We start from the raw sequence: 24,474 nt of genomic DNA on the forward strand, positions 1-24,474 counted from the left end.
CTTTTACTTCATTCTTAGACCTTAAGAGCAGTGACAAAAATTTAGGGTTAAGAATTTTATTCTGTACTTTTTAAAATATAAGAGCCAGGGAGTTGCATCATGAAAGCCTTTATATAACAATGAAAATTTTATATGAGTAAGCATTTTCAAGCATATATCAGTAGATATAAATGTTTCTTACACTTAATTTCACAATGATCAGTGTTACTTACTTTGCTTGATATTTGGATATCCCTTACGCCCAGTGAGTTAAGCACTTAGCAGCATCAAACATCAATCACTTATCATGGCACAGCACCAAAGATTGCATGTACTCACTGTGGTGCAGTTATAAATTTTCAGATTACTAACCTACAGACATGGCTTCAGGCAAATTCATTATGGTGAAACCAGGTAAGTACATGTAACCTCACAAGCTGGAAAAATGTACTGATTCTTTCTTCATCCAGCTCCCCTTGCTCACATGACCTCACTCACACTGGGGGAGCTCACAGCTCCTCGTAATATCTGCTTACCATGCTGGGATCTAGGGAAGCTACACCCATATCCCTCTTCTAGCTTTATAGCTGAGGAAGCTTTCACTCTTCTAGCTTTTCCATCACCTAATTTCGTCATATGGCCTCTTCAGAAAGAAACTCTTTTGTTTAAATAGTTTAGTCAGGTGTTGAGAGAGAAACATAGAGTTATTAAGTTATTACATTTTTAACTGTTTGTTTGGCCTTTGCTGTATTTTCAGTATTTTTTTAGCTGTATTTTCTGAAAATACGGTTCTTTCATTATAATGAAAAAAATAAAAAACTTAAAAATGATAGGAAAATGCTGCATGCACAAGGATGGCCTCATCCCATTTTAACATGGTTAAAAATGCTAATAATTATAGTGAAACAAAAGTAATCTAAAGTTATTTGTGAGTTTTATTTCTGTTAATCGTAGAGATTATAAATTGGCTCATTAGACTTGTGTTCTGAATGGGAACACAATTGATAATGGTCCAAAAGAGTTACATAAAATTCAGCACCATTAACTAATACAGTGTACAAATTAAAAAATTTTATTGCTCAGTAATTTTGTCCCCTAGATACATTCTTGGAATTATTCTTGAGTAAATTCCCCATAGTATGAGAATAGTTTATAAAACCTGTCATCTGAATAAAATTTATTTCTTTTTACTGGTTTTCTTGTAAAGTGAACTTGTTGGGATTGGATACAAATCTCACTAATAAATTTTAGGAGAAAATTAGTGAGATTTTCTATGAGGCAGTATGTACGTAGCAGAAGGAAAACTGAACTTAATAGTAAAAATCCAAAAAGTCCTGGCCTTTCTAACTACCTTCGTCACTTTCAACTAAATTATTTAGCTTCTCTGGGCCTTGGTGTATTTGATCTGTAATATATTATACCCAATTATCTCTGAGAACCCTTCCAGTCCTTAATGTATATGATTATCAATATGTTAGTGTAATTCAAGTAATATTATTCATTTTAGAAATTGCTGTAGGTAGGCAGGTAGCATTCTGTATTGGTAAAGGTTGAATTTATTAATATACCTGTTAAACACATTCAACTTCTTTAAGCAGGTAATTGATATTTGGTTTACATTCTTAGCAACCAGTGTATGTCTTTTTCATCAGATGCATATAGATTTTATGTTTAGATTTGTATCTGTAACCTGATTGTCTAAATACTCAGGCTATTGCCTTTGGGCTGATGGATCCACTCCGCACAAAATTCCCTGTTTCTTTTCTCTGTATCCTCTTTTGACGAAAATCTCTCAGAGGTATCCCTAGTTCTTGCCCCTAATGTACATCTGTTCACATCTTTGGTTCTCTGAGGCCAAAACATCAATAAATAAGGAATAAAACAATTTTATGTGTCTATATTTACGGTTCACTCCGTCTAAAATTATATAACCCTAGGTCACTTTCATTTTAACTAGATTGAAGAGTTATCAATAATGTTGATAAAAATGTCATTGCTTCCTTTCTTCAGCAAACATTGACTGAGTGCCTGGCATAGCAAACGCTCTGCTAAGTACTGGGGATACAGAGATTAATAAGACTCACTTGCTTCCCTGAAGGGGTTCATAGTTTAGTTGGTGGGAGAAACAACAGAACACATCAGTGTATAATAAATCCAGTGATTGACCTGAACATGCGTTCATAAAAACACAGAAGGATACTTAACTTATTCTGGAGAAGTGAGAAAAGGCTACCTAAAGAAATGATGGCTGACTTGGATTTTGATGGAGACTGAAGATAGAACTCATGGCAGTTACAGACGAGTGGGTACTGTGAACAAAGATCACAGTAAAAAAAACTTGAGTTGTGTGTGTGTCAAGAATTACAAGCATTATGTAAGGCAGGATGTGGTAAGAATTGAGACTACCATTCTAGGTTCTCAGGAACAAGAGAACGAAGTCTTATGTTCCGTGTTTGGAAGCTTGAACTTTAATCTGTAAGCAATGAGACACCATGAGAGAGTTTTAAGGAAAGATATGGCCTTTATTGGGGTTTGGTTTCATCCACTTCAAAATCCTATTAAACAATTTTTTTCAAAGATGAAATTGCTCTCATAAGAAGACCGCATAGGGGCGCCTGAGTGGTGCAGTAGGTTAAGCGTCCGACTTCAGCCAGGTCACGATCTCACCGTCCGTGAGTTCGAGCCCCGCATCAGGCTCTGGGCTGATGGCTCAGAGCCTGGAGCCTGTTTCCGATTCTGTGTCTCCCTCTCTCTCTGCCCCTCCCCCGTTCATGCTCTGTCTCTCTCTGTCCCAAAAATAAATAAAAACGTTGAAAAAAAAATTAAAAAAAAAAAAAAAGACCGCATAGAAAATAATTTGAGCCCCTTATGTCCTGTTATTTCTACTCTTCTTCTAGACCCACTTTTCTTTCTAAGATTTGATTATTACCAAAAATTCCAGTGACTTAAGTCTTCTAAAAACACATAAAGCTACTGTGTTCTTTATCAGATACGTCCCCAGAATTACATGCATAAGTACATACTTTGAAATGTGTTTTACATTTTTAGATTATTTGTGACTGATTTAAATTCTGTCACTAGGTTAGTGACACCCAAATAAATCATCTAAAGTATATTTTTCATTGTATAGACTCGGCTGTGATTTGATAAGACGTCTTGCTTAATATGTTGTCTCAATGTGTGAAGCACCAACTGCTTCAAAGCAACAGAGACACATACCTATTGGTCCACTGGTTGAGCCCTGTGGCTCTCCCTCAGGTGACCTGGCTTGGCAGGGACTATAACTAGTACCAGTGCTGAGATTCAATCTCCCTTGGCAACCAAGGAGAGTACGCTTCTTAAGCCAGCACAATTGTAATCACACAAAACCCAGGGTCTTCTGACCATCATTTGTTGCCTCCCAACTTTTTAAAAAATGTGCAGAATGCCAGAGAATTGGGATGCCTTTCCGGGGGCACAACTCAGGACACATCCAGCCACGGCCAGCTCCTGTATGTCTCACAGGTTAAGAGGAGTTTGGGAAACCGTGAGCATTGTGCTGGCCTTGACCAATTTGTCTGCTTCTTGTTTCATTCATGGCTTCTGCGTTTGCCCTTGAACAACAAAAGTAGAACTGTACCCCTGCCTTAACTAAACTTTCTCAACCTAGGTTTTTACTTGAGGCAACATCTATAGTACTATAATTATTATCTGTGTATCAAGATAGCCAAAATGAAATCAACATAGGCAGCAGATGTGTCAATAATGATCTGGAACTATGTTCTCAGTATAGCCCCATGTAGCTATTTAAATTTGGATTAATTAAATAAAATAAAAGGTATCCTTCATTTGCTCTAGAGACATCTGAAGTGCCCAGTTGCCACAGGTGACTGGTGGCTACTATGAGCAGGGCAGACACAGAAAGAACATTTCTGTCATCACAGAAACTTCTGCTGCACAGTGCTGGTCCAGAAGATATCCCCAGTTCTTGGTAAAACTTTTGACAGCCTAATTGTCCCAAGTTTCTAACCTTTAGCCTTGCATGCCCAAGTGCAATAGGGCTTTCCTTTTTTTTTTTTTTTTTTTCCCCTCTCGGACCAGAGAAGCTGTGTCTGACACACTGAAAGGCTAGTCTTCCAACTCCATAACTTTACACCGCACAGTACATGTGTTCAGCAGAGCCAGCTGAAAATTAATCCTTTTTTCTTAGTGCATTCCTTCAGACACCCAGTCCTGTGTTCTTACAATAGAAATCATACTTATGCGTAAAAAATCTTTTAAGACAATTGTAATTTGCAGAAACTAGTTTTATTTCTAGATGTCTGTGTGGTATTATTGCAGTAGCTTAGGTGGAACCAGAGGACTTGTGTGTTTGATAACTTTCATTATAGAAGTTCCTTAGGAACTCTATCAGTGAAGGATTCGTGTTACGGTTATCCCTTGGTAAGCTGAAAATATTTATTATTAAGATCATATATTGTGACATACTCTTTTCTCGAATGTTAGCTTTTATAAAAGCAATACATTCATTGTGCGCCCCACAAACCCTCTGAAAAAGGCAAGGGGTTCATGTCTAAGAGACTTAAAAACATGCCACCTCTATTTTACAAGACCATTCCCTCCGAGATTTACGTATCCAGTACCATCTCATGAAACGAACTGCCGCTAAGTATCCAAAGACTTGTGTAATGTTGCTAATGTGACATAAATTTCCCATTGTTCCACACTGGCATAGGTTTGCTTGTCTTTGTTATCTTAAGTTCCTTAATTTCTCCAGAAGTGTTAGCATAATTTCATGTACTGCAGGAACATTTTAATTAGCAAATAAAAGTAAACTTCTCTGCACATGATCAGAAACCTTAGTGGGTTTTTAATAAATTAACTGAAAAATCAAAAGCGCAGCTGCGTCTTGCTTTGTGCATGATGAATTTTTGAGAAGTATTATTACGAACTGTATTTGAAATTCATTCTTTATTTGCTCTGTCCCTCCAGTGAGCTTTTACAGCACAGGCTTTTTAATAATACACAGTGCTGATTTGTGTCGTCTCCATCGGTGGCTCTTGATTCATGTCATCAGCTTCATAGGATGTTTCAATTGTCGAATTTGATGCTGCATTTGAATTGGGGGCATTGGCTTTCCTGTTTGGGTTGCCTGCACAACACAAAACAAAATGAAATAATTACTTGGAATTATGACATAAAATTTGGCTTTTTAAAATGTGTGCTTGGAAAATACATTTTGTAGCAATATTGAAGCTATGTCTTGAAAACACTAGGTGGATGGGTGAGAACCGAATCATTTCAAAGCTGCTTCTGAGCATTTCCTTCTGAAAGTCAAATTAGGGAAATATTCAGTGACAGAAGAATTTCATTTCCGTGCTTATCTTTCTTCCTCTGTGTTTCCATGGAGGAAATTACACATTTGAGAAGAAGGCAAGCATTTCTGGGTTGCTTAATAAAAGTGTGACTATCCCTCTGCATAAAGTGAACAAAACTGTACTAAAGCTAATCATAATAATTTGCACCACTCTTAAGGCTTTGCTATCATAATCAATTTAGATGTAATCTTTAAAAAGAACACATTTGTGCCACAATCTCATTCACTCATTCTGTGTCAATATCAATCCAAAATGTACAAGGGTAGAGGAATATAGACCTCTGATCATCACAAAAACTGAAGCTGATAGCAAAGAAATGGATTATTTTCCAAAAATGATTGTTAGAAAAGTAGCTGTATCATATAGTTAACCAAAATGTGCAAATTTAAATAATGTATGAATATGTAGAAGTAGTAGATAAATCCCAGATGTCACTTATGCCCTCCTTTTGCTGAATCCCCAGCCCAGTTCATAGTCCACATCTTATCTGACCGGCCAGCAGCATTTTCTTTCCTTGGCCTCCAGAATACCACCCTGGACTCACCTCCTCTGTCTGTATTGCTCCTTCTCGGTCTTTTGTTGGTCCCTTTTCTTCTCCCAGGTCTCTTAGGTGTGCCTCAGGGCTCAGCTTTTGGGTTCCTATCACTGTCTCCCTCCCTAATTAGTCTCATTTGGAAAAATCTGCTCTAAACTTCCCTAAGAGGAAGCAGGACCCACTGGCCAAAAGGTTCCACTATTAGAAACAGCTACTTCCTCTACTTTTCACCACTTAACGTGAAGTCTAAGCCTCAGTTTTCAGCCTGGCTCTGCCTATTTATAAGTAATTGTATAGACTGCCTTCCAGGCCCCATCCAAATATCCCCCATATAGGTTGATTGCAGAGTTCACCACTTATAGGGCAGTATTATTTACAAGTTGTGAAGAATGAGGTCTCACTCCAGCTCCCAGATCATGCCCCTAGAACTGAAACATGGATGGTATTGTCCTCTGAGCTAATATTAAAAGTACCGGAAGTTTAAAGTACAGGGCCTAAAATTGTTCAATAGAAGGCTTTACGTCATTACTTCTGAAGCTTTTGGGTGGTAAAATAAATTAATGTTCTACTTCTAAACATTCAGTCATAATGTTTCGGCCATATGATTTGATTTTTAAGTTGATTTGTTGTAGGTGCAACATTTTCTAGCCTGGTAAGGAGCTCTGTGCCCAATCAGAAATCGAAACTGTTAAATGAGCAGGGAAGGTTGCTTGAAAATCTAAGAAACCGATAAATTTGACTTGACTATTACTTGCAAAGTGGGGCTTCAAAAAATACTAGATGAAAATTTAACTACTAAGTACTTAAGTAATGGAATTTATTCTCTAAGGGGGGTGTTGAAACTTTTCCTCATATAACATTTGAAAAACAGAATATTTGTAGTTTCATTTTTCATTTGCGTGGTCCTATTTGAATCTTCAGGATTCTCGCAGGTAAAAATAAAAGATCAAGGACGTAAGATGTAAATTAGCTTCATATTACCTGGGTGGCTTCTGTACCTTACGTAGGCATTTCTTTAAATGTAATCTAAAATTGTAATATTTTATTGGAGTTGCTGGAAGTGTGAACTGAATGTTGCTTACCTCCAGTCCTTCACCTTTCCTAAGCTTTTTACATACTTATATTAATAATATTTGAGAAAGATTTTCAAGGTGTTTTTATCTACCTTATCACATAGTTTTTGTTTTTGTCTTTTTTTTATGGGAAATAAGTTCACAGTTATTTCCTAACTTAAGGGTTCTATCTAAGAACCCCTTCGCCCGGGGTTCTCTGTAAGTCATCTCCGTTCCGACAGCTCTAGTTTCCATTATGTATCTTCTGGCCACCATTGAAAAAGTTTATCTAACCTGTCCACTCCCCTCGGAGATTTAATGGCTTGCAAAATAAATTCCAGTGTTACAGATTTTTCTTCATCTAGGACTTGTAAAGGTACCCATTCTCCAGCCCTGACTCCTTATTTCCTCAGCTCCTGGATCCTCCTAAGCAGTGTAGGTACAAAGACTGTTTCTTAGATTGGCGTCTTAAGGCAAGGCACTTACCCTCACAGAAGCAATTTGCTTCACAAACAAAAGGTTTATTACAAACACCATACCAATATTCTTTGAAGCAGGAACTTTGATACGCAAGTTAACCCTGATGTTCACTCTCTTCCCCCAAAGATGCTTTCAATGTGTGTCGTTCCAGTGAGTTAGAATAACTAGACACAGAGAAAAACAACTGCAGTGAGTAGCTGCAGTGATAACAGAGTCCAGCTAGTTACATCTCTTCGGAATCGTTTTAGAAGAGAATGTGGGAAATCCTCGGCAACCTCCTTTTCCTAGTTTTGCTTTGATAAATAGAAGCTAATTTCTGAACCAACAAAGTAGGGATAAAATCAGCTACCTTTTTTTCTGTCCCAGGGTTACAACATGGATTCGATTTTCAATAAGTAATCTGTAAATCCATTGAGGTTACAAATTGAGGGATTTGTTACAGATAAAAGGTTTTTCTTATTTAATTCCTCCTTTTCTTTACTGAGTGCAGACTGTGAAGCTCCAACATGTCTGTTCTTTCGTAGGTTGACATTAGTTGTTCTTCCTGCTGTTCATGTCCCATTTTAATTAGTGTGTGTGTGTGTGTGTGTGTGTGTGTGTGTGTGGTCATCCCATGTAAATCTCAACCTTCCTTTAAGGCTCTACTTCTCAGACTAGCATTTAAATTAAAGCTTTGACCTTTACCAAAATTCATATCCAATTCATCAATCTTTCCACGTACCCTCATCAGAAACTACGCCAATCTATTTCTTCTGGTAACAGTTAAATTGTGCATTCATTTTCAGATTCATTCCTCAGGAATCCATTTATCTTGCAACTCTTCTATGAACTCTGCCCTTGCCTGCCATTTCAAAATATCAAAAGAATGCTGGGGACCCCCTCAGGTCTTCATCCCTCGGCTCTCTGGTAGAATCCTAATTAAGTTTTTCTGCAGCTATCTGCCTACGGCCCCCTAGCTCCTGTGTCGCTGTTCTCAGTCCTTCTAGTTCCTAATTAGCGGCTCACTTTATTACTAAGTGGAAAATCTACACATCCCACTCATCCCACGGCTCCTCCTAGTGAAAACATGCAGCCTTAAATCTGCACCCTGAGTGTTTTTGATTTGCAAGAGGATGTTTTCCCTTCTGACTGAATCTGAAGCATAGGGCTGACTCTGAAGTTAATGGTGAGGTGGGCAAAACTTGCCTAGTGACCTCCTGATCTATTGTCCTTTCCTGCCACCAATGCCCTGCTTCTCCTCAGGGATGAATCGGTATCTCCAGTAAATACAGTTAAAGATGCACTGTAAAAGTTAGAATCTTTTACACCTGGGCATCTGGGTGGTTCAGTCGGTTAAGCATCTGACCCTTGGTTTTGACCCAGGTCATGACCTCACGGTTCGTGAGTTCGAGCCCCACATTGGACTCTGCGCTGACAGGGTGGACTCTACTTGAGATTCTCTTTCTCCTGCTCTCTCTGCCCTTCCCCTGCTCTCTCTCTCTCTCTCTCTCTCTCTCTCTCTCTCAGATAAGTAAATAAACATTAAAAAAAGAAAGCTAGAATCTCAGACTTGCCCTTTTGCTTTGCCCCTCCATCAATGCGTGAAGGCAGTTCTATCCAGAAATGTTTTTTCCTGGCCTATTTTTTTTCCACAATGGACCTTTTCCCCCCTCTTTTTCTTTTCTGCATTATTAAATTTTGCCAACCATTGATGACTAACATAACTCACAAATAAATTTAGCTGATATTTAAAATCCGTTAAATGAAATTTTCATGAATGACTGGCTTCTATTTTGTTTACTGGTTCCAACATTAGTCAAGATTGCCTAACCTTGAGCCCTGGGGAGGACCCACAAATGCTAAATGTGGCAGTAGCTGTGCTGAGCAATGTGGTTTTCTACATTCTAGGAACAAAAGCAGCCATAGGACATTACAGGCTTATTATTTTAAGTAGAAAGTTCCCTTTAGGAGACACGGCATCTTTTTCTGCCATTGAGTTCAAATTAGCCCATCTTCTACTAAAATCTCAATGAGTTCTGAAAGCCTTTCTGAAACAAAGAATGGTGTTACAAAATAATTTGGTATCCTAATTAATAAGAGTTTTGAGCAGAATTTTGTTGAAGGGGAGTTAAGACTACAAAGAAAAATAGCTCCCAAAGTTATCTATAAATTTAGTACAAGGGCATCTGGGTAGCTCAGTCAGTTGAGTGTCTAACTCTTGATTTCAGCTCAGGTCATAATCTCACGGTTCATGGAACCAAGCCCCAGGTTGGGCTCTGTGCTGACAGCACAGAGCCTCCTTGGGATTCTCTCTCTTTCTCTCTCTCTCTGCCCCTCCCCCTGCTCCTAACATGCTCTCTTTCTCTCTCTCTCAAAAATAAATAAACTTAAAAAAAATTACAACATCCCTCAAAATACCACTTGATTTTTAAAAGTTTGACAATGTTGGGGTGCACCTGGGTGGCTCAGTTGGTTAAGCATCTGACTCTTGGTTTCTGCTCAGGTTATGATGTCACAGTTTGTGAGTTCAAGCCCCAGAGTTGGGCTCTGCACTGCCAGCTTGGAGCCTGCTTGGAATTCTCTTTCTCTCTCTCTGTCTCTCTCCCTCTTGGTCCCTCTCCCATTCTCTTTCTCTCTCTCTCTCTCTCTCTCTCTCTCTCTCTCTCTCTCTCAAAATAAATAAACTTAAAAAAAAATTGGCAGTGTGATTCAACATTACAAGAGTAGCCAAGAAACTTTGATGAAGAAGCATGTTGGGAGGGAGGAGAAAGGCTTGCTTGGTCAGATATTAAAATAAAACTGTATCATTACAATAACTTTTAAGGTATATCATTAGCTTAAGAATAACCAGATTGATAAATTTAACAGAGCAGAAAGTCTAAAAACAGATCACAGTATATATAAGAATTCAGCTGATGACATTTTATTTTTTAAGTTTAATTATTTATTTAGAAAGAGAGAGTTGGGGAGGGACAGAGAGAGAGGGAGAGAGAGAATCACAAACAGGCTCCATGCTGTCATCGCAGAGCCTCACATGAGACTTGATCCCACGAACTGCAAGATGGTGACCTGAGCCAAAATCAAGTCAGCTGTTCAACCAAGTGAGTCACCCAGTGCCCCCAGTTTATGACATTTCAAATTGGCAAGAGAAAGATGGATTATCCAATAAACATTTGGACAATTGGCTCATTATTTGCAAAATAAAAAGGCAGATACTTACCTCATACTTTACACCAAAATTAAAATTCCAGGATTATTAAAAATTTAAATGTAGAAACAAATGAATAAATGTATTAGAAGAAAATACAGTTACATATCTTTATATCTTATAGTGGCGGTGAGAAGTTTATTTTTTTTTAGATTTTTAAAAATGTTATTATTTTTCAAGTAATCTCTATACCCAACATGGGGCTCAAACTCACAACCCTAAGAACAAGAGTAGCATGCTTTACTGACTGAGCCTGCCAGGTGTCCCCAGAGGTGAGAACTTTGTAAGTATGAAACTAAAGGGAGAAATTACAAAAGGAAAAACTTCTATAAATGAAAACTTGTCACACACAAAATTACAAGGGAAACAACTGTGAAAACATTTGTAATATATTTGTAAAAGAGTTTAGTTACTGTGTGTAAAGTTCTTATAAAGCAGTGAAAAATGTACATTCCCATGGAAAACATGCATATGAGCAACAATATGCCACAAAAGAAATGACAGGGGCACCTGGCTGGCTCCATCAGAAAAGCCATGTGACTCTTGGTCTCAAGGTCATGAGTTCAAGCCCCACACTGCAGGTGTAGAGATTACTGTAAAAACCCTTTTAAAAAAAGAAAGAATGGCAAACATTAAAATGTCCATTCTCACTCCTAATTAGATAAAAACATTGTATTATTTTTTCAATGAAATTAGTAAAATGTGTATCTTTTGAAATAATAATACACATGAAATAGTACTTTTCTGTACAGCAGTTAGGAACTTGTATCCACAGCTTTCAATATGTGTCCAGCCTTTGGTCAGCAACCCCACTCTCAAGGATTTATGCTAAGAAAATACTTAGGGGCCCCTGGGTGTCTTAGTCCGTTGGGCGACCGACTTCGGCTCAGGTCATGATCTCATGGTCTGTGTGTTCGAGCCCTGCATTGGGCTCTGTGCTGACAGCTCAGAGCCTGGAGCCTGCTTCAGATTCTGTGTCTCCCTCTCTCTCCTCCTCCCCCCATGTGCTATCAAAAATAAATAAACATTAAAAAAAAAAAGAAAAAGAAAAAGAAAACACTTGGATGTTCAATTTATGTGTGTAATGAAAAAAATGGAAGCTAGTTCAAAGTCAATAATGAAGTATGATACACTCAGATTTTGGTTTCTAAATACTGTTCCTAACAAAATGAATCAGGCTTTTTTGGAGAAATAAAAGATTCCAGGGCTGGAACAGGAGTACAGGCTGCCCTGGAACATTTTGTGACAGAAGGCAAAAAAGTGCTCAAAAAATTATGGATACATTTCAAAAGGACAAAGGACCCAATTTAAAGGGGCTCCTGGAGGCCAAATCTGAGACAATGTAAAGATCAGAGTAACTAATGACAGTAATAGAATATTTTAAAATAAAGGATTTGAGTCCATACTGATCTTAACAGTTACATGAATGGGTAAATAAATAGGGGAGGAGGGAGAGTTCTTCCTTGCAGGAGAATAACAACTAACCAATGTCAAAGGAATAAGAATGATGGGGTCAGAAAATCACCATTTTGCAATTATTGTAATAATCTGAAATTATTTTGAAATTTTGAATGAAAAAATTCAGTCAAGAACCACCTATGAGTGGATAAAAGTTTGAGGAAGAACAGAACATTTTCAGTCTTTAGGTACCTCCCCACAAAGTACTTAGTAATTAAAAGGGAAAAATAGTGACTTTATAATGTATTAATCCAGCAAATACAACCTTAACCAATGAATCAAAGTTAGCATCACTCATAATGGGACAAACGAATGTTATGTGATGCCCTGATATGACGCCCTGGGAATATGACTTCTGTGGTATTCCTGTTGAAATGTATTATCTCTCTCCAATCATGAGAAAATACCAGACAAATTGAAAGGTAGTGTACAGGATAACTGGCTTTTTCTTTTCTTTTCTTTTTTTAATGTTTATTTTTGAGAGAGAGAGAGAGTGCGTGCAGGGGAGGGGCAGAGAGAGACACACACAGAGAATCCGAAGCAGACTCCAGGCTCAGCTGACAGCACAGAGCCCCATGCAGAGCTCAAACCCATGAATTGTGAGATCATGACCTGAGCTGAAGTCAGACGCTCAACCGACTGAGCCACCCAGATGCCCTGGCTTTTGCTTTCAAAAATGTCAAGATCATGAAAGACAATGGTTGAAGACTGAAGGAGGCTAAAGAAACTAATTACAAGATAGATCCTAGATAAGAAAAGCATAGCTATTAAGGATATTGGCAAAACTTGAATATGAGTTGCAGATTAGATAATATTACTGTATTGATGTTACATTTCCTGAGTTTGATAAACATACTCTCACTACGTAAGAAAAAATCCTGTTCTTAGGAAATACTTAACGAAATGCTTACGGTTAAAAGGAATGATATCTGCAAATTATTCTCAAATGGCTCGGAAAATATGCATTGAGAGAAAATCAGTGATAAAGAAAATAAGGCAAAATAGTAACATTAAGTAAATCCGAGGAAAGGTATACAACCTTCTCTATACTTTTCCTGTGATTTTTCTGGAAGTGTGAAATTATATCAAAATAAAAGAATAAAAAATCATAGCACTCCATCAGGATTTTAAAATGGAACTACTAAAACTGATGGCAAAGGTATTTATGTATTGGCAAAGATGTCACTATTGTTCAGTGAAAACAAATAGCATAAGACTCATTCTCCGTCATTTTGTCGTGTACGTGGATCTGTAGATGGGTACAAAAAGTCCTGAAAGATACTCAACACGGTGTTAGTGACGCTTATCTCTGTGTGATGGAATCATGGAAGACACTGTGTGTTTCTCTATATTTTCTAGTTTTCCTTCAATGAAAGTGATCTGAAAGAAAGGTTTTGTTTCCAGGTGAGTCATCTAAGAAGAAGAAATATAGCAGACCATTCTGAGCCAGTCCGAGCCATATTTCTCTCACAGGCAGAAAAAACGATTATATGATCTTCAAATGTGCTTTCTCAGTATTCCATATGTAATTTATGTTTTTCTTCTAGACCACTGTGCCTAACTAATGATTTGCTCACTCTTTTTCAATTAAATCGCCTGCCTTTACAAAAGAGACCACCGGATACGGCCTTGGAGCTGTCCGTTGTCTCTGAACATTATTTTTTATGTGCCAAGCCGCTCTGCGAACATCTGCCCTTTTAATTTCCATCCAAACCTCTGCTTCCAACGACCCCTCTTCTCAGGCCTCCACCCACCTCCGCAACCCAAGAGTATCAGTGGAAACTCAAACTGCAGAATGGATGTGCTTACTCTTCCTGAAGCAACGATTTTCTTCAGCTATGAGAATAAGAAGGGGTTATTACTAGAGTAGAACAAGCTGTGGCATTCAGCCAAGTTGGAAAATGCCATAAATTTTAAAAATAAATATGAGAACTTAAAATAATTGCAAGCTCATAGGCCTAAGGCAAGCCTTTCCACACCAGCCCCTGGAATTCTGGAGATACACGTTCCCCTCTACTCTACCTTTAAGGAGTCTCCAGCAGAAAAGTTTGAGAAGCAGGGATCTAGAAGATTCACCCCTTTAATTGCTTCTCTATTAGCCATTAATTCTTTCCCATCTTAGGAAATGAGCCCTCACCCTCAACGTGTCTACTCAGAAAGATGCCCTTCACACAGCCATCTTCTCAGAACTGTACATCCCCTACGGTGCACCTGAAAAGCAACGGGATTCTCTTCAACACTGGCATCTGAAACACACATAACTCAAAACACGCACACACAAAGAGAAGGAAATGATTATGGGACACAATTTAAAGGGCAATCAATTTCTTAGCAATAGTACCTCTGCACAAAGTGAGCCCTGGAGGTAGCCCAATTATTCTCTACAGTCACTACCACAGACCTGTTTTCTTCAGGATCAATTCAAGAGGTATAAAGCCTTACGTTGTATACATTAAAAAGAATAAAACCCAAAAAATAAAGACACACCAAGGAAAAATCTTGACGAAATAGCCTAAGATTAGACTCTTTTAGACTCAGATTATTGTCACTTACAGAAACAAAAAAGTCCAGTGCCCTGAGCCGGTTTTAGAATGTGCACAAAAACATTATTCCCTGTAGGTCATTCAAATTGCCTGTAATGAAAACAGTCTCAATTATAAAAACTAACCTAAAATAATAGGAGATTGACTTGTAACAACAGATAGTTTTGAAAGAGAAGAGTGGTAACTAATGAAACAGATTTCCTCCCACGTAATGTTTACGGATTTGATTATTATGCAAACATCTTATGTTCCTAAACTTGAAGGCATTCCTTAAATGGAATAAAGATTTGTTTTTTTCATAGCTAGAACATGGTAATGTATTCCTAGGTGGGAGAATCACTGGAATAGCTTGCATATTTAACAACAGCACCACAGTGTTTTTAAATGATCACTTTAAAGGGTCCCTTTCAAATATAAACCATTTTCTCTCCCTATTTCAGTGACATTTGGATTACCTAGTTTGTTTTGGGCTCTCCTCTATGTCTGATTTGGTTAAAATCAACCCAAGGGACCAAAAATCCCCTCTTTTGAAAGCAGCAGGATGGCAGGGGTCATATAAAACCCTGCCTTGTCAATAGCAAGCACTCAGGAAAGGAGTACTGAATTAATTTGCTGGCGTGATAAACATGATGTTTTTGAGAGGGGCAGAGTGGGGACATTTCGATGTGAGAAAGCAACTTCATCTAACTACCTGAGGAGTGCATTAATGGATCTCCTTAGCTAAACAGCAATAAGACTACAAGACTTCAGTCCACAAGCCAACTAATTCTGTTGCTGGGTTCTCAGAGCCAACATGAAGTAATATTTTGGAGCAGTCCCTGAAAGAAATCACGAAGAACAACCAATTCCTATTTAGCACAATACATTGCATACAGAAGACATTCAATAAATGTTGATGACTCTAAAGGTGACAATAAAGATGCTCCTTTCATCATCTACTATAAAGGTGGCATTCGGGGCGCTTGGGTGGCTCAGTCTGTTAAGTGTCCAACTTCAGCTCAGGTCATGATCTCATCACTCATGAGTTTAAGCCTCCTGTCGGGCTCTGTGCTGACAGCTCAGAGCCTGGAGCCTGTTTCGATTCTGTGTCTCCCTCTCTCTTTGCCCTTCTCCTGCTCACACTCTTGTCACTTTCTCTCAAAAATAAATAAACCTTAAAAAAACTTTTTAAAAATATAAATAAATAAATAAATGAATAAAGGTGCCATTCCACTCCAGTCAATTCATTCAACAAACACGTGTTAAGTGTTGTAGGCACTAGGGTTATAGTAGTGAGGAAATAAGGTGAAAATTATTACTTTCCTAGAACTTACTTTCCAGTTGAAGTGGAGAAAAGTTAGACTAAAATGTATGGTATATTAGTGCTAAATGCTTAGGAGAAAGACAAAGCAGGAAGGAAGTTGGAAAGGTTGAAGAGGAGTTAAGAAGGCAGATATGGCGATCAGGGAAGAACTCCCTAGAAAGGTGACTTGTAGTAAAGATTTAAAGAAAGTGCAAGAGCAAGTCCCATGGGTATCTGAGGGAAAAGTCTTCTGGACAATGGTGACATTGTATGCGAAGGCCCTGGGGCAGAGGAATTTCAAGCAATAGCAAAGAGGCCAATGTGGCTGTGCACAGGAGAAGTGAAATGTGGGTGGAGAGGGACACCACCAAAGCCCTGGCCGGTCACAGTTAAGACAACTGTTTGTATCAAGAGAGATGGGAAGTGATTAGGGTTTTGAGGAGAGGAGTGATATGACCTGACTTAGGTTTTAACAAGCTCACTCTGGCTGCTCTGTGGAGAGTAGACAGCAGGGGAGTCCAGGGCTTAGCTGGGAAGAGGACCCATTTGTTTTAAAATGCAGAGTCTGGAGTTTGTGGGTTTTCAGGAGCTCCCTGGGTGATTCTTATGCACGGCAAACTTAAAGACTTCTACTTTAAATTACCTAAGCACTTGAGACAAAAAATGATTTTATGACCTGATTATTGGGTGATCACTAATCCAATGCTTCATTTTGCCTGTGGAGGAACAGGATCTAAGCCATTGGACTAAATTCAACGAACAACCTGTCTATTCTGCCACACAGTTCCAAATAGTGCTTCAGAAAAAGAACTGCAAAGGGACACTGGCCTCTTGCTCGTGATGCAGGACACCCTCTGAGAGAGATCTCTAGGACAATGAAAGTAGAGCTAATGCAATCATTTAGTGACAGCGTATTTGATAAAGTCGCAGAGCATGTACTCCATACATTTCAGGATTCAGCTAAAATAGAGCATCTGAGCAGAGGATTTTCCAAGATTTTTTAAAGTAAATGTTTTCATTCTCTTTTTAAATAGAAGTTAGTGAGCACTTCTTTCTCATTCTAAATATATATGTACATATATATGCACATATATCCTATTTATATGTTCTAGATTTTTATTAGAATACATTCTAAACATATATATCAAAATTTATGATTGCTATATTTTTTAATGTTTATTTATTTTTGAGAGAGAGAGAGAGAGAGAGAGAGAGAGAGAGAGACCACAAATAGACAGAATCTGAAGCAGGCTCGAGGCCATGAACTATGAGATCATGGTGTGAGCCAAAGTCAGACAATCAACCGACTGAGCCACTCAGGCACCCCTATGATTACTACTTTTAAATACACTAATAGAAATGTATATTCACAAAAATTATATCAGTTCTTTCCGATTGAATTTTATAATGCAAACAATTAGCATCTGTGTGGCACTTTATAATTGAGATAGTTAGACAATTTTCCACAAACTATACATAAAAATTTCTTTCTACTTTATAGTTATTCTATCCACACACACACATACACACATGTGTATCTTAGTTTGTAGCCTATTCAAGAACAAAGACTGTCTTCTATTTTTCTATTCCTTTGTGTGCCTCTGACGTATTTTATATGCCTCTTCCTAATTCTGCACACCACAGGCACCCTGGTAAATGCTTAACTGACCACTGACTAACCAGTCTGGAGGAACCCAACCCTAAGAATTAATTATCGCATATTTTGTTCCTCTTTTTGACTTCTGTGGCTCTATCAAAAACAAAATGTAAAATCTCCAAGGGGATAAAACCTTCATAACTGAATGAGACTTAACTATAGTAGAGTGGATTTGTTGGGCCAGTGTATTCTTGTTCATGAGAACATTTATATCCTGCCACAATTTTTCCTTTGGCACAGTTTCTTGAAGATAGGTCATCATTAAGGTCTAATTTCATGTGAATATTTATAAAGGCATGTAATAAATTGAGTTTTTAAGAAGCATTCATTGTTAATGGCATGATCTGTTACCGAGGTACAGGTTATTCTTTTGAATAGAGCGCAGGTAATTGGCTACAAATAATGGACAGTGATTACCTTCTTGAGTGGTAGAAGCCTCTAGGTGTTGAAGTTTAAGGCCAGTGTCTAATCTTCGGGGCTTTGTATACAGAAATAAGTAGCAAAGGACACAGACGCTGATGACAAAGGCAAGTAGAACAAGGGCAGCAGTTCCCAGGCCAACCAGGGCACCGATGCTGAAGAAAACAGGAAAAACATGGGGACCGTCACACAAAATGGTTAACACATGCACTAAAGAGAAGGTTTGAATATGGTTAATTCTTGCCTCAGTCATTCCTAACCAAATTATATTTTAGTCTAAAGAGTAAAAAAGGTCCCCTTTTTCTTTCATCAAATTCTTAGATTTTCTCTTCCCGTTGATATGTTAACGTAAGTATAGAATACCACGTGAATCCATATGACACATGAAAGGTCACATGATTCTTTAGGGCTAGTTCAAAAGTATCTCAAGCAATAAACCTTTTAATATATTTTAGGAGGAAAAATGGTGTTCAACAATAAAGACGAATAGAAAAATACTGACGTCCGCAAATTAGTGAAGCAAATGTTTACCGGAGATGTAGAACTTTCAGAGACACGTATGGAAGACAGCACTAATATATAAAACCACAACTCTTACAAAAGAGAAGAATGTTTAATGAAAGGAAAGCAGTATTTGTGAAATTTATATCAAGTTCGTGTTTAGCCTGAGTTTTTCCTTTCTGAACAAGCATAACACAGTGGCTTCTAGCATTAAGGAAGGAACCCTTGTGCTTTCCTCTAAAAATAAAGGGTATGTCTTATAATTTTCTCTGTACTAATTTTGTAATAATTCCTTCTAATACAATTATCTATAAGAGTAAGCATTTGAGAAATAGCAGTTTTCATAAACCTATGAACTTAATATATTTTTTTTTAATTTTTTTTTTCAACGTTTATTTATTTTTGGGACGGAGAGAGACAGAGCATGAATGGGGGAGGGGCAGAGAGAGAGGGAGACACAGAATCGGAAACAGGCTCCAGGCTCTGAGCCATCAGCCCAGAGCCCGACGCGGGGCTCGAACTCACGGACCGTGAGATCGTGACCTGGCTGAAGTCGGACGCTCAACCGACTGCGCCACCCAGGCGCCCCTGAACTTAATATTTTTAAACGGGGAAAGGAGCTTGGAAAAAACATCATCCTGAAAGACTCATAAGCAAAACATATGTACTTAACTTTTCTGAACCAGATGTTTGTCTGGGTACATAAGTATATACACAGAAAATGTTAAGTTGCTCAAGAGCACATACTTCTGTTGACCTTCCCATAGTGTTGGGCATACATATTGAAAGGGCTGATTAGAGTACTTAGCTTGTAGTAAATAGAAGTAAGTGATAGTAAATAGAAGCAAATAATAATTGACTGGTGATTGATCCACTTTTAGTAACTGAAAAGCAATTATCATTGAAATGGTCATTGAAAAGTAGCAAAGAACACAGATGCTGATGACAAGGCAAGTAGAACAAGGACAGCTGTTCCCAGGCCAATGAAGATCTTTTTCTTCATTATATGCCTTGCTTGACTGCAGGCTTTCACTATTTGCTAGAGATAAGGCCCTGACAAGTTTGACACGTACCAAAGGGAGGGAAGGGAGAATGTGACCAGGGATGCTAGGTGTGTTAGGGCTCTGGAAAGGAGAATAGAATTAAAAAGTGAGGGGCTAAGCTCATCCCCTGTATCCTTGATTTTAGAAGATAAAACACCCTGCCATTTAGAGATTGCCTCCTTGGCCATAGATACGGAGTTAAGCTCCCAAAGATGCTTGTGCTTAGTTTAGTAATGTCAGCCCAGTTCCCCTAACCTTGCACACAGTGAAAACTGGAAATTCTGTGGCTAGAGTCAGCACACAGCTGTATATCTTTATTTTAAGTTTTTATGTATTTATTTGGAGAGAGAGGGTGAGAAAGCGAGAGAGGGTGAGGGCCAGAGAGAGGGAGAGAAAATCCCAATCAGGCTCTGTGCTTTCAGCACAGACACCAATGTGGGGCTCAATCTCCTGAGATCATGACCTGAGCTGAAACCAAGAGTCAGATGCTTAATGGCCTGAGCCACCCAGGCGCCCCTACAGTTGGATATTTAAATCAAAGTTTGCCCTCAGTTGGTGCACTCTCTTCCAAGGGTCAGGCTCCCTGGCTCTGGCAACTCCTCTTTTGGGTTTGTTTGCACCAAAGTTGACTTTTGTAGATTATACACGTCAGGGAGGGTTAGGACTATGCACAGACACAAGGGACCATAATCCACTTAATTAACATTATCTGCTGCACAAGGCAGCTGGGCTGCCAGACATCCGGAGAGATTCCTGAAATGAGAAGGCGGGTTATTAAAAAACAAGATCTTCAAAGTGAAAAAGTACTTCAGTCAATTTAAAAGTAACACTGTCAATTTAATTAAATTCAACATGCATGTCGTGAGCTTTTAATGCACACAGTTTAAAACACCAGCTGCATTACTGGAAGAAAAAAAAATGCTATTTTCTGCTTTCCATTACAATAAAGGAAGGTTCTTCGTTATCTTGACAAACAGTTTGTATCACAGTTCCACGTTATAGAAATGTTGCTTTATCTAGATAAAGATGGGACTCTAGGAATCTCGTACAGTATTCATTTTGACAAATACTGAACTCGTGCATTGCCCTGTGCAATACGTATTGTCTTCCTAGGTCCTGAAGAAGGTTACCAAAGGAAACTCTAAGAGGGCAGGGACTTGTAAGGGGAGAAAAGATGGGAGTGGGCCGGACACAGAAAAGGGAGAATTCTACTTTCCCTGCAGAACGTTATGGCGGTTTGCTTTCCAGTCCCTGAGAGAGGGTCTGAGGCTGTCGTCACATTAATGCTGCAGTCCTCCTGCTTAGCAACTTTGCTTACCTGGGAGTAGCTGTACTGTGCCTTTCTCCAGCAGCTGCAGAATCTCAGAACAAATGCTAGTGACTTCGGGAATAGTTTTTGCGGTTGGGCTATTTTAAATTAGGGTGGAGAACGAAGAATATGAGGGGAGTGCAGCTCTGAATTTGTACCTCCCCGTTGTGTTCTCAGAGCTCAAACGCTGACAAGAACCCCGGGTTTAACATTGCCAACTGATGCCATCAGCTGAAATGATTTTTATATTTTCTAGGAACTGAGCTACACTGTCCATTTTGTCCGTGCTGAATGAAGACCCCAGCAAGGTATTCATTCCTGGTGCCCTCATAAACCTTAGGAAGGTTTTCTATCCTCTGCTGCCTGTCACTTTGGGACTATTCAGGGATCTGAGAACCCCAGGCACTTTTCCACCTGAGTTTGACTTAAGAGTTGCCAGTCTCTCTTGGGGGTCTGCCACCATTATTAACACTTCCAAAAACTCAGAGCCAGGTTACTATGTTATTTTCCAAAAGGCCAGATAATATGCCAATGCAGTACTGATTACTTCTCCAAATATTAAGGCTAAGCTGTCATTTTCTGAGATTATGCCCCACTATGACACAACAATACAATGTTGTTAGATGAGCTTATTGGTAGGCGACCCCCTCTTTGAGATTTTTTTTTTTTTGAAACTTGCAATACGGGGCGCCTGGGTGGCGCAGTCGGTTAAGCGTCCGACTTCAGCCAGGTCACGATCTCGCGGTCCGTGAGTTCGAGCCCCGCGTCAGGCTCTGGGCTGATGGCTCGGAGCCTGGAGCCTGTTTCCGATTCTGTGTCTCCCTCTCTCTCTGCCCCTCGCCCGTTCATGCTCTGTCTCTCTCTGTCCCAAAAATGGATAAACGTTGAAAAAAAAAAATGAAACTTGCAATACGTTTAAAAAATTATTTTACTGCCTCGAGAAATAGCATTTATGGTCATTTGCTGTAGACTTGGCCTGTATGACAAATTCTGGATCACGCTAGAGAATTAGAGAAATAACACTCTTCCGGCTTACTAGCAGAGTCTCTCTTGTCAGGCATAAGCTAATTGGTTTGTGAGACACAACTGAAGGTGGGTTTGGAGACATACATTCGCCAGGCAGAATGAAAGAATGGAGGTCAAAGGATGCAGTCTTTTGGAGTAGAAAGGGGGGGGGTGGCATTTCACAATGAAGATATCTGCATAAACACTAGGTGGAATAAGTAAAATTCCCATCACAGGAAACAGGCAAGAAAACCCGGCCTTAGAGAGTCTCTGGTCTTTCGAAGCAACGGCCAAGTCGCTCAGGCGTTAAGAAAGGGGTGCCCTGATAAGGTTCTACACAGGATGTATTATAGCAAGTAAAACTTTCCCTGTCTGTGGGTCTCCAGTTCGGTTCGGGGTCAGTGTCAGATTATCTGAAAAGAGCAAATTATAAAGTTCCAGTAGCTTTACACACACACACACACACACACACACACACACACACACACCCCTTTTTGATTCCTTCTCACATTCAAAGAGACTTGAAGTATTCTAATCTTTGGTTAATACCTTAAAATGAGTCCCAGAGTAGCCCCCTTTCTAGTCAATTGCACCAAATGCCCAAACAAATCAAAAAGAAATGAAAACCGTAAGTTATCTGCGTATCTTCTCTCTGCCAGCAGAGCCTCCTGCCTGGGACCGGTCCCTGGCGGGGGTGAAGAGCGGGGTGAGCGGGACCAGCGGAGGCGGCACTGCGTGCGCCCTGGGCGCACGGTCCGCGCTCCTCCCTCGCGGGCCTCGCCGGGGCTCCAGGGCCCACTCACACTTCTGGAGCCCACAGCCGGACCCTCGCCGGACGGGGGCAGCACCGAGCGGGTCCTGGGTCCTGGGGGAGCTCCCAGCTGGGTGAGCTTTCTCTACAGGTCCCTCGCCTGCCCTCGGAGGCTCCGTGTCCTTCCGGAGGACCCCGACCTGAACGGGCGACCCTCCCACTGCCCGGGTGGTCCTGCTCGTCGCCTCCCCAGAGCCCGCCGCCCGCCCCCCGCCCTGCCCACCTGAGGCTCCACATATAGCTGTGTTTGTAGGGGAAGTAGCTGCCCGGCTCGCTGCAGCAGTACTTGAGGTCGGCGAAGCCGCAGCAGTAGAGGAGGGCGGCCCCCTCGCCGCTCCGGGGACACTCGAAGGGCTCCACGAAGCTGTGGTTGAGGCTGTAGTAGCCCGAGCACACCCGGCTCGCCTCGCTCATCGCGGGCGGCTGCGGACAGGGGCACGTGAGACCCCCGATCTGCCCTCGGACCGCACGCGTCCCGCACCGCCTGGCCCGCGGACGCCCCTCGGCGCGGGCTCGTCTCCTGCGATCTGGGGTCTGTCGGGATGCGGGGCGTTCAGCCTTCGCGCGCCTCCTCTGCGCTCTCTCCTCCCCCTGTCCACATGGTGTCTGGTCGCTTTACTCGCGCTTCTCCCTCTCGCTAGTGAGTGGCCCTTTCATCTGCCGGTCTTCGACCCTGTACCTCTTCTCCCCTGTCCCTTCGTGGGCTTTCTTCACGCCCCCCCTGACTCCCCCCTGCTTCCCCTCACTTCTTCGACAGCCCGCGGAGCTCAGTTGGCCCCACTCTATGCCAGAGATTTCACCCGAAGGAAGAGTGGAGGTGTCATATGTCTGCCATCTGGGCAGATGCAGCCCAAGTTGCCATTCTGTCTGCCCAAGGACAGGGCAGCTGGGTTCCAGGCAAACAGAGCAAGGCTGGGGGAGCCTTTACCCCTCCTCGGCCACCGACCCAGGGAGCTGCATAGTGGGCAGAAACAAAAGGCACTCAGCTACCAGGGAGGAGGTGGTGGTCAGGCTTAATCTGTCTTCTCTGAGAAGCACACGTGAAACATTAAAATTTGGCAATTAAAAAAATAAAAGCCAGAGACAAAATTTTTCACCAACAATCTAGCCGTGCATTGTGTATTCTGTTAAACAGCCTACAAAGAGAAGAAGGGCAGGCAAGAGATTCAGGTAAAGACAGTGAAGAGTTTCTGCAGAGACAGGCAGAAAGAGGAGAAGGCAAAGGAAATCGGGAGAAAGAGACCTTCATCAGTTTTAAAGTGCTGCAGAGATTTCTCTTGTTCCCTTTTTGTTTGGCATTCTCATTTAGTGATTCATTTGTTCACAAAGCCTTTTAAAATAACAGTAGTAATGGATGCCTGTTGTAATAAGTCAAACAATATCTTGGTGTACAAAGAAGAAAACAGTAATAGCCTTAAGAAGGGAGAGGAGGTGACTGAACATTCATAGAATTTGTGAGACAGAACAGTGTTCCTTCCTCTTCATTTTCTGCTTCTTTCCTTTGGCCAGAGGGTTGATTGGATGTCGGAATTATGAACTTGACCTTGTTGGGTGCTGAGTAATTTTGTATTCCCAGAAATATTCTTGAGCCTTGTCTGGAATGCAGTTAAGTAACGTGGACACAGTTGGAGTCTTTAGAATTTGCTTTTAACCTTTGTTGAGAGAACCAGAGCAGATCTGAGGACTGAATTTTTCCCCATCGCTGGGGTGATGCTCTTCCGAGCACTCTACTCAATACCTTGTGAATTATGACACTTACCATTCCAACCAGTGGAAACAAACCATTCCAGGCCTCGTGACAGCTCAAAGGAGTGTTCCCTCTGCTCCTTTTACGTGGCTCTTTTCCTGGTTTCCA

General features: G+C 40.4%; 1 protein-coding gene across 1 annotated transcript; it reads right to left on the bottom strand.

Moving 5' to 3' along the window:
* Positions 1-4,910: 4,910 nt before the first annotated feature.
* On the bottom strand, positions 4,911-23,199 carry SHISAL2B (shisa like 2B). The gene is made up of 3 exons (XM_040452162.1): positions 22,843-23,199; positions 17,948-18,105; positions 4,911-5,110 (listed from the first exon to the last, which is right to left on the bottom strand). Exons 1-3 carry the CDS (start codon positions 23,031-23,033, stop codon positions 4,974-4,976), a joined length of 486 nt encoding a protein of 161 aa, XP_040308096.1. The 5' UTR covers positions 23,034-23,199; the 3' UTR covers positions 4,911-4,973.
* Between the last annotated feature and the right edge of the window lie 1,275 nt (positions 23,200-24,474).

The sequence above is a fragment of the Herpailurus yagouaroundi genome, unplaced genomic scaffold (assembly GCF_014898765.1).
Source record: "Herpailurus yagouaroundi ecotype Mexico unplaced genomic scaffold, PumYag 29, whole genome shotgun sequence".
Taxonomy (NCBI): Eukaryota; Metazoa; Chordata; class Mammalia; order Carnivora; family Felidae; genus Herpailurus; species Herpailurus yagouaroundi.